Below are 13704 nucleotides of genomic sequence, written 5' to 3'. Positions count from 1 at the left end.
GCAAGCACAGTCACTGTATTAACCATTAGTTACTATCCCACTCTCACCACCAAATATGTCAGAGCTACAAGACTAACTGCACCTCTGACCCCTCTCCCACTCATCTTTTAGAGTGTTCCCTCCTCAGGTCTCAGGCCTCAAGCTATCAGCCCTCTCTCAGGGTAGAATCACATAATTCTCCCACTCTCAGAATAGGGTACTGCAGCTGAAGGCCTGGTATCAACTGTTATCTCAGGTATGACTTAAGTTCAGACCCAGCAGTTGTGTTCCGTCTGTAGTGTTGATCTCCATGCTCCCAATCTGGCAAAAAAGCTGTATCACTTCAGAATGTAACCTGGAAGTATGCTACCGCTCTATAATTGCCTCTAAGTATGTGTTGGGAGGTTGATCTACAACTATTGTGCTTCTTTCTTGCTTGTTTTTCCCCCACAGTCCCCTGTTAAGCTAGATCAATACATTCACAGAGGAAAGTTTTATAATCCAATATACAATAACTTCATCTCACTGGACCAGATGACATGGAGCTGCTGTGTGATACATTTTACAAACAACACAGTACACCACCACCACATCTGAATGTTTTCTACACTAACTAGAAAAAAACTGTAGTATGTAATATTAGGTTGTGAATTTAAACACACAAAAGTTTCTTAACATTTTATTTCCTTTCTTATAGTATCATTAACTCTTCCACAAACTGCATATAACAGTCGGTTAGACTGTTTAATGTAGACAATATGTAGTTTTATGTTGAAAACCTTGACTTTTTTCAATTTTTGGCTTTAATCCACAGAATTGTAATTTTTTTTAAATGGAAAATTATGAAAGTTTTAAAAAACACTAGTATTGTAACAGTTCCAATTGAGCTTTCAAATTCATACCGCACTGAGGTGAATAAGGTGAGGACAGGCAGATTCCCACCTTTGCTGCTACTGTTTGGAAGGAGACAACTTTCCATAAGATTATATTAACAGAGCAACAGCATCTGCTCATGTTCTGGCATGAAATGAGAACTTTTAATGAAAATTCAGTATTTGCAAAAAATTTGCAATATGTTCACAACTACTGTATTTCACAACCCATAATTTTCTATTCCTCTCTAAAAATACTTCCATTAAATCTGAGTATTCTGTCTTCTCCATCCCCCATAGTTAGTTACCAATTGACCTATTTTCAGTTTAAGTTCAATCTGACAAGGTCAATTTCAGAGAATGGAAAGTATGTGATGGATTTCACAAACCAGATTCTACACAAAAAGCCAACACTAGAACAGAGAAAACTGTAAAATCAAAATACCAGTAATTAAATGATATTTTACTACACAGTAAATACTCTTAAGAGTACACTCCTTTTTAGCACAGAAAAGTCTATTCCCTGCCATACAGATCACAGCAAAGTAACAAAATGAACAGACGGAAAGAGATGTCTGGGCAAATGTAGAACTTATTTAATTCATAGCAACTAAAACCAAGGGCAATTGCTAGCAAGTGCACTACCCATAGCTATGTCACATGCTATGATATGTACCAGACAGTTTTCTTCAGACACACTGCAATCAATATGTCAGGAGAACTGACATCACAGTTGGGGGTACCCTGTTATTACAAGTAAGTTACAAGATCCTAGCATAAAGGCATCTATCCAAAGTGACAGATTAAAGATTTTATAAAAGAAATGGGATTTATCCACACCTGAAAGTGAACATTTTGAAAAGTAATTATACTGTTATAAATTTAACAAACAGAGTCCTCCTTCCCTCCTTAAATCTAAAATTGAGAGGAAAAAAAACTTTTAGTTTTGTCTATGAAAAAAAAAACTACCACAAATGTTGTTTGTCAGTAGATTTAAATTTCCAGGCTTGCATTGTAATTTTTCATAGACACATGAAAACAAACCAGGGTACTTACTGCATGGAAGAGTGAATTAGTAAACTAGCCTTTCATTTGTATTAGTTACAGGTTTTGGGTATTATAGACTGCAATCACTCTAGATGACAGTTACCTGCCTTACAGAGTTCATAATATCAACTAAGATCTTTGTAGAGCTTCTAAACTCTATGCACCACATCATCAATTGGACTTATAAATTGAGATAAAACTCCATAAAACTAACCCAGAAGTTTATAAATTCTGAGAAAATTAGGAGTAGATGGAAGTCTCAGCAGCAACTCATGAAACAAGGGGAAGGAGAGAGAAAGTCAGACAAACCTCCATCCCCTGAACCCCCATAGAGATTCTTAGTAGTCTTAGGGCATGTTTACACTACGAAATTAGGTCGATTTTATAGAAGTTGATCTTTAGCAACCGACTTTATACTAATCAACATTCACTTTTTAAGAAATACATACGTTTCTTTTAGAGTCCCCGTCACTTTTAAAAACTTGTTATGAAATGAATACACACATATTTTGTGTAATCAGTTTGTGCGCAAGCCAGCAAAAGGAATAAAAGTCAAAGAGGGTCCTGTGGCACCCTCAAAGGTGCCACAGGACCCTCTGTTGCTTTTTACAGATTAAGACTAACACGGCTACCCCTCTGATAAAAGTCAAAGAGTTAGGCTGCAAATTTTATTCATACAGGTATACACACATGCGGCAATACACGCACCTCCCTACATAGACACGGTCTCTTACACACATGTGCATGCATGCATACATAAACTTTCCTATACAGAGAGACTTTTTCCACACACTTTCCTAAATCACCCAGCTGGGAAGGGAGGAGGGTGGGCTGGAGGAGAAAAGATGTGGGGTGGGGAGGGGTGGAGGGAAAGAGGCCAAGGACAAGAGCAGGGTGGTGGTGAGAGGGGGCAGTGAAGGGGAGAGGAGAGGGTGTGTGGGGGGGGTATGTATAGGGACATAATGGGAGTGCAGCAATGTATGGAGGTGAGGAGGATGCTGGGATATGGGGGGTGAGGAACATGGGGGTGGCAGCTCTGGGAAAAACTACATTAGTACTCCTAAATGTTATCTGAATTCCCCAAAATAAGATCTGAAATATAATATCCTGCATTTTAGCATTTTCAAAATGGAATTTACATTAAAAACTCTCTTATAGCTTGCCCCATATTCTCTGAAGTTTTCTTCTCTAAAAGCACATTTACCTAAGGGGAAAAAAAATCACTTTTGGTCTGTTAGAGTGAAATTTATACTATTGCAAGAGATTTCTGCAATACAAAGAATCTAACACCAGTTTTTTAGGGTTCATACGTCAGACCAGGCAGCTTACTTTCTTTATATTAACAAGTAAGCTTTGCCTTTCTCTTTTCCTTCCCAATAATAAAATAGAATAAAGAGACAAAATTACCTTCATGCACTGTTATTCCACAATTGTCACACTGGATTATTTCATCAGCATCTTCACTGTTATCCCCAAGACAAACACAGCAAATCAGAATATGGTCCATTTTCTGGGAGGTCCAGTTTTGAGACTTTTCAAGGATCAGAGAGTCCTAGCATTGAAAAATTAAGATGCAATGATTACACTGGGAATCACACTGGAATAGTTTATTATTTCTATTGAAAACAGGTATTTGCCCAGTGTAAATAAAAAAAATTAAAAAGACAAGGATAAAATATATTGTTGCCCTGTAACATTTTTATATTTATAAATGTATACATAAAAACATTTTAAAGCATGTAAAAACCTTCAAGTGCTTAATTTTTCCATGTGCATAAAAAAAGTCTTCCTCTCCGCTAAAATTGTATGATGCTCAAGTGCAATTCTGCCATCCACCTTTTAGGGTCTTGATGACGCCCACTATAGAGAAGCCTTGCTTGGGTGGGCCTTATGAGATCTACTAGAGCAGGTCTCCCTTCCAGCAGACCTTATCCACCAACTTGATTTAAGCTGTTGGTGTTCTTTAAAAGACGAATATAAGAAATATACAAAACTTCATTGCAAGAAGAATTAAGGTTGAAAGTATGTTTTGGGAGTCCAGCTACCTTCAGAAAATTATTACACTAACAAAGTCTATACCTTTCCAAAAGCCCACACAAGTGTTAAAAAAGTATACTGCTGATTTTACATATGATTCATTAAATGGGTAATAATTTCTCATCTTCTCACTGCTAACATGAGTGAGAGTTTGCAGGATCACATATGTAGCTTATAAAGTACTTTAGATTTCCTCACAGTGAAAAACACTATATGAAGTGAAATATTACTAATTTATACCATTTTATATAATTCAATTAGCAATTCTCTCATGAAAACATGGAGCAGTTTATATGATTAAGATATAAAACAGTGATGGATAAGTTCTGGGTATTTTCAACCTTTCAAGGTATTTAAATGAATACTATTTAGAATGGATTTAAGGTTATCCTTAAATTGATTAATATGTTTCTGGACTGTAAAATTGTGTCTCTGTACTGTATTAGCACACTGCACCCCTGACTCCCACCTCCATTTTTATAAAAAAAAAAAAAAAAAAAAAAAAAAAAAAGAGTAGAACATGGAACTTAGAGTGGCTTCACCAATAAAGTCTTAACGTATGGAGAGGTGAGGCATCGGACGCACTAGTAATAAAACCATCACTACTGATTAATTAAAGAAGCATTTGTAATAGTTTCAGAGCATAGGTTGGCAATCCAGGACTGACACGGAAAACTCCACAGATTACCTGTGGCTCATGGACAACAGTTTGAGAACCATTTCCTTAGAAAATAAATCTGATGCCCAAGTAGCTCTGAAGATACAAAAAGTATTTTGCCATACTTGCATCGTTCATTGATTGATCACTTTGCTCATAATTAAAAGCAATACAGTACTAGACAGAGAATATCATAAGTAGTAAACATTTCCCAGATGCAAAGGCAATTAGTTTCCAGATGATGTGGGTCTTGTGATATTTTCTCTTCCCAAATTTTCCTAAAAACAAAAACAAGTTTCTAGTTGCCATATTCAGGACTACAGGTAATAGTTACACTGCAGTGGTAACAGACTAATGACAGCCTGGGGGCAGGCGGATTTATGATTCAGCATAAACTTTTGAGTGAGACGAATTAACATAACACAATAACTGTTCCAGTTAACTTTTCATTACAATATGCTAAATGCACATTAATAATCCTTGCTGCAAAAGATAATGCAAGATGTACAATTAGTATAAAATTGTTTTAAAATTTCTAGTACTCAAACACTGAGAAAAGTGAGGCCAATACCAAACTGAGGATTTCAAAGTCTGAGTAATATATCTAGGTCCTCAACATTTTAGGGAATTTTCCAAAAGCTCAAGGAGATACATTTTCAATATGGTATGTAAAACCACCATTTCTACATTAAGCAAAAGATGTACCTAGGTTATATATAAAATCTAATATGGCGCACTAGAACTAGGAATAAAATGTAATTTACTATGGTGTGTTTGCCAACATCACATGAAGAAACTGTTGACTAGGTTGTTCTATTTTTCTGAAGTTTAAAGAAAATTAGAACAAAGTCTACATAATCTCAGGAGATCAATACAGAGCTCTTGTATGTATAGATCAATAACACAAAACTTGTCACTTCTTGGTTACCAGTCTGAATCCACCCCCAGTTGCTTTATGATGGTTGTTCAGTGGCCAACATAAAATATGTTTGTAGATCTCAATCTGCTTCCATTACACAGTACAACTGGCATCTTGATCTGACAGGCCAAGGAACAGGGCACAGAGAATAAGTGATCTTCCAACCCCAAAATTTGGGCACTGAAGTTCAGGAATGAGGCACATTGGTGGAGCACTGTGGGAAAGTTTGTACTGCTGCTACTACCTTTTCTCTTTACAGAAGATTCCTGGTTCCAGAGCTGTTAATCTGGCACAAGCTATATATTTACATCAAACATTAAAAAAAAAAAAAAAATGTATAATTGCCTAAAAACATGATTTAGGGTAACTTTCCATTCACTGTATAAACACAAAAATGTGTTAGCAATACCTCCTAATTATGGCAGATTAACTATGCACCGGCACAGTTAGACTTGTAGCAGAGAGGTCCTTAACGTTCTTTACAGAAAGCCAGAATTTTCAATCACCACCACATGCTCAGATTCTTTGCTTGGCTTCATTGAGGAAAGTCTAAAATTTTGGTCTGATTTCTAGTTCTATAAACACTGACATTTTTCTTACTAAAAGCAAACTTATAAAACTTGTGACGTTTTATCCAACTGAATAAAACTAAAACTGTACTGTGAAAACAACACTGATATAACATTTATATGAAGAAAATATGTATGAGAAACAGACAGAAGGTAGAGGGCTAAGCCAATGCTGCAAGGATATCAAATTCAGCATCGAGATTAGGTTTTGTGAGGGGACACTGAATCCGTGGTATGCTGCATGTAGTGGCCAGGAACCCTCATGTGGGGTCAAGAACTGTTGTTCCAGCTAAACCCTACACCTGCAAGGTAAAGGGGCGGATTTCATTCCCATCACCACTTAATTCCCCATACAAAGCCCACTATTAACAGCTTTTGCAGGAAGTATTAAGTTTCACAACCTATGCACATGTACCTCCTAATAACTTTAATGGGAATTGCAAAGGGCCTCACCGGGGAAGAAAAGAACTCCTTAAAGCAATAGCAATTATAAAATTGAAGAGCATCATTTATCTATTAATGATGCTTGACACAAGTTGCGACAAAGTAGGCCTGTCTGCCTACACTTAATACAGTGGAACACTATAAAGGTAATGCATTACAACACAGGTTCAAGTATAACATGGTCTGTCCTTGAATTCTATCTTTGCAAAATGAAAGGGTAAAAAAAATTAACAGCAAAAAGACTTGAAAGTGATAAGAACCAAAACCTTATTAAAGGCCTCAATATTAGTTGCCTACACAAAGTTAGTTGCTTAAATACTCTGTCCTTTCATACATCAAGCAAAGTAACAGCTGCATTACTAGGACTTCAGCTTCTGCATTGTAATGAGATTCTACTGGACTCTAAAAGGAACTATTTTTACTAAATGTGAAAAATTATTATACTGGCGCTGCCAGCAGCACTTTTGAAATCATGTTGTTTCAAATCCCATAAAGTGAAATTGGACATGTATTCTGTTAACCTTAGAAGTTAAAATTAGAGTAAAAGTGAAAATTGGCTTAATGGATTTTAATTTAAGAGATCCAATTACCTTACTCTGTATTGAAGGAAAACAAAATCTAAAAACAGCTTAATCAAAAAATTCAGATAGTTCTTAATGTGCATTGTTAGGATAATTTTTAATCAGTTGTGACAGTTCATTTTGAAAGGTAGGAAAGATGGTCTTATTATTAATGCCCAAGATTTGAAGCTAGGAGATCTGAGTTTTAAATTCTGACTCTGGCAAAGACTGTGGGAAAGTCACTTAAGAATCAATCTGGCAAGGTGCTAAACACCCTCAATTACCATTGATATCAGTGGGAGCTGAAGACACCTTAAGGAACAAGACCTTAATTTCTCGGTCCTTCAGTTTCCCCATCTGTAATATGGGATTATACTGTAACAACACTAACCTACCTCAGATGTTTTGTGAAGATTAGTCCATTAATATCTGTGAAGTGCTTTGAGAGCCTCAGCTAGAAGGCATGGATAAGTGCATAGTGGTAGTTTAAAATTATAAAATGATATAAAGGAAAAGGGACTGAGAGTGGGCTACTTTCCCCTTAAGAGATCCCTAAAGATCAGGTAAAATAGGCCTGCAATATCACTGTCTGTATTGTACCTACTGTGTGGCAAGAGGGCAAACTTTACCTGCCATGAGGTTCAAAATGACACATTCATCTAAGAAGTACTTTAGACCCTAACCCTATCAAATCTAACCATTCCGTGTAGGGTCACAACAATAAGCGTATAATGCACACAATGTCGCAAATTTCCAAATGTAAACAAGTGTACTGGTTTAATGTTAAAAACAGTACATGCATATTCTCAAGTTATCTTTTTAGTCACAACTACTAGCATTAATAAGATGCACAAGTGATAACCAATGTTAGTGACTAAATCCATAAAGTATCTACAAGTACATTCATGAGACTTACAACACAGAAAGACATTTGGTTCTTCAATATTACAAAATACTAAACCTTGCTCAACCCAATTTGGAGTGTTAATAGTAAAATCATCACACATAACTCATCAAAAAAGAGTCTTTAAATGAAAAAAACCTTCTAAGTAATCCTGTATGACTATAATTTATCCAGAAGTTAAACCCTATTGTATCAACAGTATAATTACCTGTAAAAAGTTAAAAACAATAGTCTTTACAGTGATTTTTTTAATTTTGCAACTATGATGTATTAAGTCAACAATCTTAACAACCCAATACAGCACTACCACCCTGTTTAAGAGGATAGGAATTGTGTGTGGTAAAAGATTGCAATATCAGAAACTTAATACATAACATTTGCATTCTTCAATCACAATGTATTCAATGCAATTAATTCTTACCCATGGTAGTGTTTGGTGTTTTAAAAAAATTAGAACATACACTAAAACTATAAACAGCTTGCTAGAGAAATATAACATTCATTCTAGCTAAGCCCACATCAGAGTACATGTTCCTCTATTAAGAATTCTTGAACAGTGAATGTAATTTTTGTTTTCTATGATGTTTGTTGCAATGAGGAACTGGATCAAGAATATTTGCTTTGGGGGCGGGCATTTGTTAGGACATGTCAAAGCTATTACACAACTTTAGCATTGGTTTCTGTTTAATAAGATACACGCTATAACAGAACTAAACTGTTCATTAGCAGAAGTTAGTTCGCACTATGGACCTACTTGCTATGAAGCTGATCCAAAGGCCATTGAAGCCGATGGAAAGACTCCCATTGATTTAAATGGGTGTTGATTGGCCTTTATGGCCTAAACAAATTTATTTCACTTGCCGTACCCATTCAGCATAGTTCTGGAGTTTTTTTAATTATTTAAAAAAAAAAAAAACACCTCACTGTAAATAGGATTCCAGTCAATCAGTTTAACTTCAATGAGTAATTTAAAAAGAATAGCACTGCAGACTACTTTCCATTTTTCAAAAGACATATTATAGAAAGTTGGTTGCTCTACCTCATTACTCTTGCTTTGTGAAAGAGCCAGGCTATCATTTGTCAGCTCCTCATCATCAGCACTATTCCTGCTAAGAACTTTATTTTTCTTTTTCTTGGATCCACCATCACTAGCAGTGCTGCTGTTATCCTCATTGCCTTCCTCATCATTGTCATCCTCATCGCTACCGCTTCCATCGTCTTCATCCTCCTCATTATCTCCATCACTTCCCTCTTTCCGCAATGCAGTTTTTCCCTTCTTCTTCCCAGCAGTAGGTCGCCAGTCGTTGTCATCCTCGCTGTCATAATCATCCATTTCATTTAGTTCTTCCATCGATACAAAATCCAGCAGAGGTCGGTTCCTACGCAAATTCCACTTTTTTGGTTCATTTGTTTGCTCATCAGCAGCAGCATCAAATTCAGTTGCTTTTTCTTTCTCCTTTTCTTTTTTCTTTTTTGGCTTCTCATCTTCTTCCTCCTGTTCTTTTTTTTCAGTCTTAATCACCTCTTTCTCTGTTGTAAGCATCGTTTCTCCAGCAGAAGTTTTCGGTTGCTGTTCTTCCTCTACTTTCACTTCTGCCAATTCTTCCTCCAAGACATTTTCTTCTGATTCACTACAGGAACCTTCACCACTGTCCTTTGATGCATCTTCACTCCCACGACCACTTCCTTCAGAATCTGTTGAGCATATGAAAATTTAAAAAATGTGTTCCAACACAAATGTACCCAAAAAACCCAAAAGCTGTTGAAGTAACAAGTTGTTAAAATTACAGAATGATGCATGTTCCTCCCTTATTAGGCATCCAACCTACGTTGCAGTTGGTGTCCAAATATCGCTACTGCAAGTAGTACTACTCAGAATCTGTTGAATGAGTGCATTTTGAAATGGGGGGGAAAAAAAGTTAAGATATATTAAACAACACCTAATTAAATTCCCCTTTGAATCTCATCTCATATTACCAATAGGCAGCAGTATGGGATAGATATAGTCGCCATTTGATATTATAAAGCATGAATAATTGCACTTGTTTTAAAATCTTAGTAGTTATTTCCTAAACCTTGAAAATGAAAGCTCAAAATAAAATAGATACTCAATACCAATCATGCCATTTAAAGATTATTAAGGTTACAAAATTAAGCATTCAAAAGTCAAGAAGTGCCAAAGTTGAGTTTGCTCGTACAAACTTAACTCTGCCACCTGGTATATATGCATAGTAAGAATTTTTAATTTCACCATCACTTACTATCTTTACCCTACAAGAGCTATGCCTCATTCACTCCATAGTTTGGAAAATGGGCAAGTCTGAACTGGGTGCCACCCCATTATCATTCTTCAGTTACTAATCCCTTGTCTCATTTCCTACACTAGTCCAATTTGCACAATGGATAAGGCAGAGGTTCTCTATTCAGTATGCAAATAAGTGAGGTTGGAGTTCTGATGGGAAAAAAGGAGAGCATGTAAAAATGTAATTAAAGATTATTATGATGCATTTGCACAAAAAGGTTGAAAGATGCATGGACACTTCCTGACTTGAGTGTTTCTCTTAGTAACCAACATTCTTTTACTAGTTTTCATTTTAAATATTTATTTTAAGTTAAGAGAAATGAAGAATAAATTATCTTATTTGGAGCAATTTACTAGAAAACAGTAGAAAGTTCTGTTCTGCATGATACATGCCCTCAACGAGGCAAAGGCTTCAATGAAGTAAGGATTGAGATTTTCCAAATCTACCACCAAATTGTACCGGTCGCCTCCAACAAGTGCCAATAAATAAAATAAAATAAAATAAATAACCTCATCATGTATCTTTTGAGCCACACATTGTAGAGAACTGCTTTACTGGCACCTAAAAAAAAAAAATGCCTCTGCCCTTAATCATCTTGCTTACCAGTAATAGCAACTAATGCATTTTATTAGTTACCAAAGAGCAATCCCTGCACACACCTTCATAGCCATATACAGCCCAATAGACAGTGGAACTAGCATGGCTCTGTATGGTGAAGACAGGATGCAGAGAGCCCCATACACACACCATGTAGCTAAGCCCTAAAGAGTGACACCAGGTGCTAAATTTCGTATAGGACCCATTTCTTACAATAAATGTTAATTAATTTAGAAGTTAACACATTTTACTTTTAAGAGTAAAAGACTTATGGTAAGCCAGCAAAGTAGGCTCAGCCTCACGATAACAGGAGAAGAGTGCCTGGCACCATTTTGGAGAGTTCCTTTAATTGATCTTTCCTCGCTCTTGATCCTGCCAAGACTTATTCACATGCTTAAATTAAGCTCAAAGAAAAGTCTTTCCAGAATCCAAATTTGAACATGCTGAGTACACAGCAAGTGTCCTGAATTGAACATGTGGTAGGGCCATGACCACCATGTACAACTTCAGATATCCTGAGTCCTTCCCTTAAGGAGACAACAGCCTCCATGACTAGGGGAAAACAAAAGTAACTATCTACTAATACAGTATCATAAAGCCCCAATGTCACAAAAGCAATTTTTTTAAGTTAAGTATGCTTAAGCTGGTCAAGTCCCAGGGCCAAGGCTGTACTAAACTGTGCCTGCATTTGATTATGAAAATCACTTTATCAACATTATTGCAAGAAAGTCACAGTCAAAATGTTAATCTTAGATAAATGTAGATATAACTGCACTAGGAAATAGAGTCTTGTCCTTTTATAGTTTTTTTTTAATTCTAAATATGCTATGATTAAAGCTTTTTCTAAAAATTAAACTTGTAATACAACTGCTTAAAATAATTGCTCCACGACTAATTTTGACCTTTAAGAAGTAAAGACTCATAGTTGAACAGCAAACCATCTGACTGCCCAAAAAAAAAAAATACATACAAGTAATGGGATACATTTTTTAAACTCTTTTCTCTGTACAATTTGTCAAATATTCTTTAAATTTGCAAAAAATACATTATTTATACAGCAATGGTCAACATATCACTATCAGAAAAAAAAAAGGGTTTTTTGTCCGAAAGCCTAATGGAGCTTTTCTAGCTCTTTCCAACCCTTCATTCTTGCAACTTGTCCCTGTTTCCATGTTCCCTGTCAGCTAACCACCTCTACTCAGTCTCAAGTCCAGTCACAAAAACTGGAAAAAAGTAGTATGTAAACCAAATATCTCGGAGAAACTATAGTATACCGTAGGCCATTTCAATCATTTCACCTAATTACAAAAAGGTACATTTCTTTTTTTAAAAGGACAGTTTTAAAATATCTTAAAGAATAATCAGTTACAAAACATGCCATTTTGCTGGTTTCATATAGGATAAGACAATTCTTCTCCAGTTTCAATGTATGAAAAAGAAGGAACTTTAAAATCCTTATAACTTATGTTCTATTAGCAGATTATCTGATAGCCAGAAAATAAACAGGAAAGCTACACACCATAATTGTGCATATTGAATATAATAGTGGCTAAAACAATCTTAAATACCAAAAAAGAACAGAATTGGCATCGTGTGTAATGTTCCAAACATTTGATTTTAGACTGAATCTAATGTCAATTTAACTTGCAGCCATAATTTTATGCACTTATTTGCCTTGTAAGAAGGTTTGACTAAGCATTTTAAAATATTAAGGATCTGAGCCATACACTTCAATTAAAACACTGCTGATACCAGAAGAGACAGAGTAATGTATATAAAGACAAAGATCACCAGACAAAAGAGTTTAAGATATGATTGTACTGATCAGAGGCAGTACTTTGTCTTCCAATGCCTGTGAGTGAAGCATTTAAGCAACTTTATCAAATGCAGGTGTGGATTTGAGAAGGCTACAAAAAAAGGAGTTGTGAATGATTGGCCTGCAGACACACAACTGGAGATTGTAAGTCTATCAGATGCTGTAAACTGAAGTGTGTCATGTCTAGTCAGCAAAAGGATGAAAAGCATCTAAGGACAACCCAGTTACTAATGATGTAGTAAGTGGGCCTTCTTACCTCTGAGCCAGCACTCAATAAGTGACCCAGCATGCAGCACAGTGGCTTTCTCTTTATTCATGTCTGTTCAGAGCCCAGCAGAATAAGTTACCAATTTTGATTGGGATCTTTGGGTGATAGCATAATGTCAGGTGTTTATTAATAAATAATAAAGGCAAGAAAAGTATCATGCAGCTTGTGGCATAAAAGGAAATTAAAAAAAAAAAGTTAAAGAGTAAAAAGGTCTGAGCACTTTAACCCTGCTGTCATATATTTCAAAATCCATCTTGCCTACTTAAAAATTCACTTTAATGTTTTCCGTTGAAACTATAATGTTCTTCACCCCACTTATTATGCAGCAATGCTGATGCAAATGGATGCAGAGTCCATCCCTCAAAAGTGACTACATATCCACATGGGCTGTAAAGTGCTTTGAGAGCTCTAGGCTAAAAAGATGCTATATACACAAGTTATACAGGGAACAAATAGATACTCTAGTCCAGGCATCAAGAATCCTTAGGATGCATCTATTTAAAGTTAAAGAGAAGAGTATACTATAGCTGCTTTTCAAAGCAAACTCTCAAAGCACTGATCTTTATTGTGCACTGTTGGATTGCAAAACTTCAGTTGAAGACATGAAACTTTGCATCATGGGGTACACGCAAGCATCCCAAATCAAACTTGAATGTTCTTTGTCTCTTGTAACTTAAAAAAAAAAAAAAGCACCAAACCAATTATTTTTTAAAAGTTATTCCAAAACAGAC

At 35.8% G+C, this 13704-nt stretch overlaps 1 protein-coding gene across 1 annotated transcript in view; it reads right to left on the bottom strand.

The window, feature by feature from the left end:
* Window positions 1–13704, bottom strand: part of PHF14 (PHD finger protein 14) — a gene marked incomplete in the record, with an annotated part of 270722 nt that overhangs the window by 251765 nt on the left and 5253 nt on the right. Inside the window, 2 exon segments of the mRNA XM_034760532.1 lie at window positions 3306–3450; window positions 9029–9684. Of these exon segments, the coding sequence (XP_034616423.1) occupies window positions 3306–3450; window positions 9029–9684 (801 nt within the window).

This window comes from Trachemys scripta, chromosome 2 (assembly GCF_013100865.1).
Source record: "Trachemys scripta elegans isolate TJP31775 chromosome 2, CAS_Tse_1.0, whole genome shotgun sequence".
In the NCBI taxonomy this organism is placed as follows: domain Eukaryota; kingdom Metazoa; phylum Chordata; order Testudines; family Emydidae; genus Trachemys; species Trachemys scripta.
Note: the sequence above shows the minus strand (reverse complement) of the source record. Positions and strands in the feature narration are given on the sequence as shown.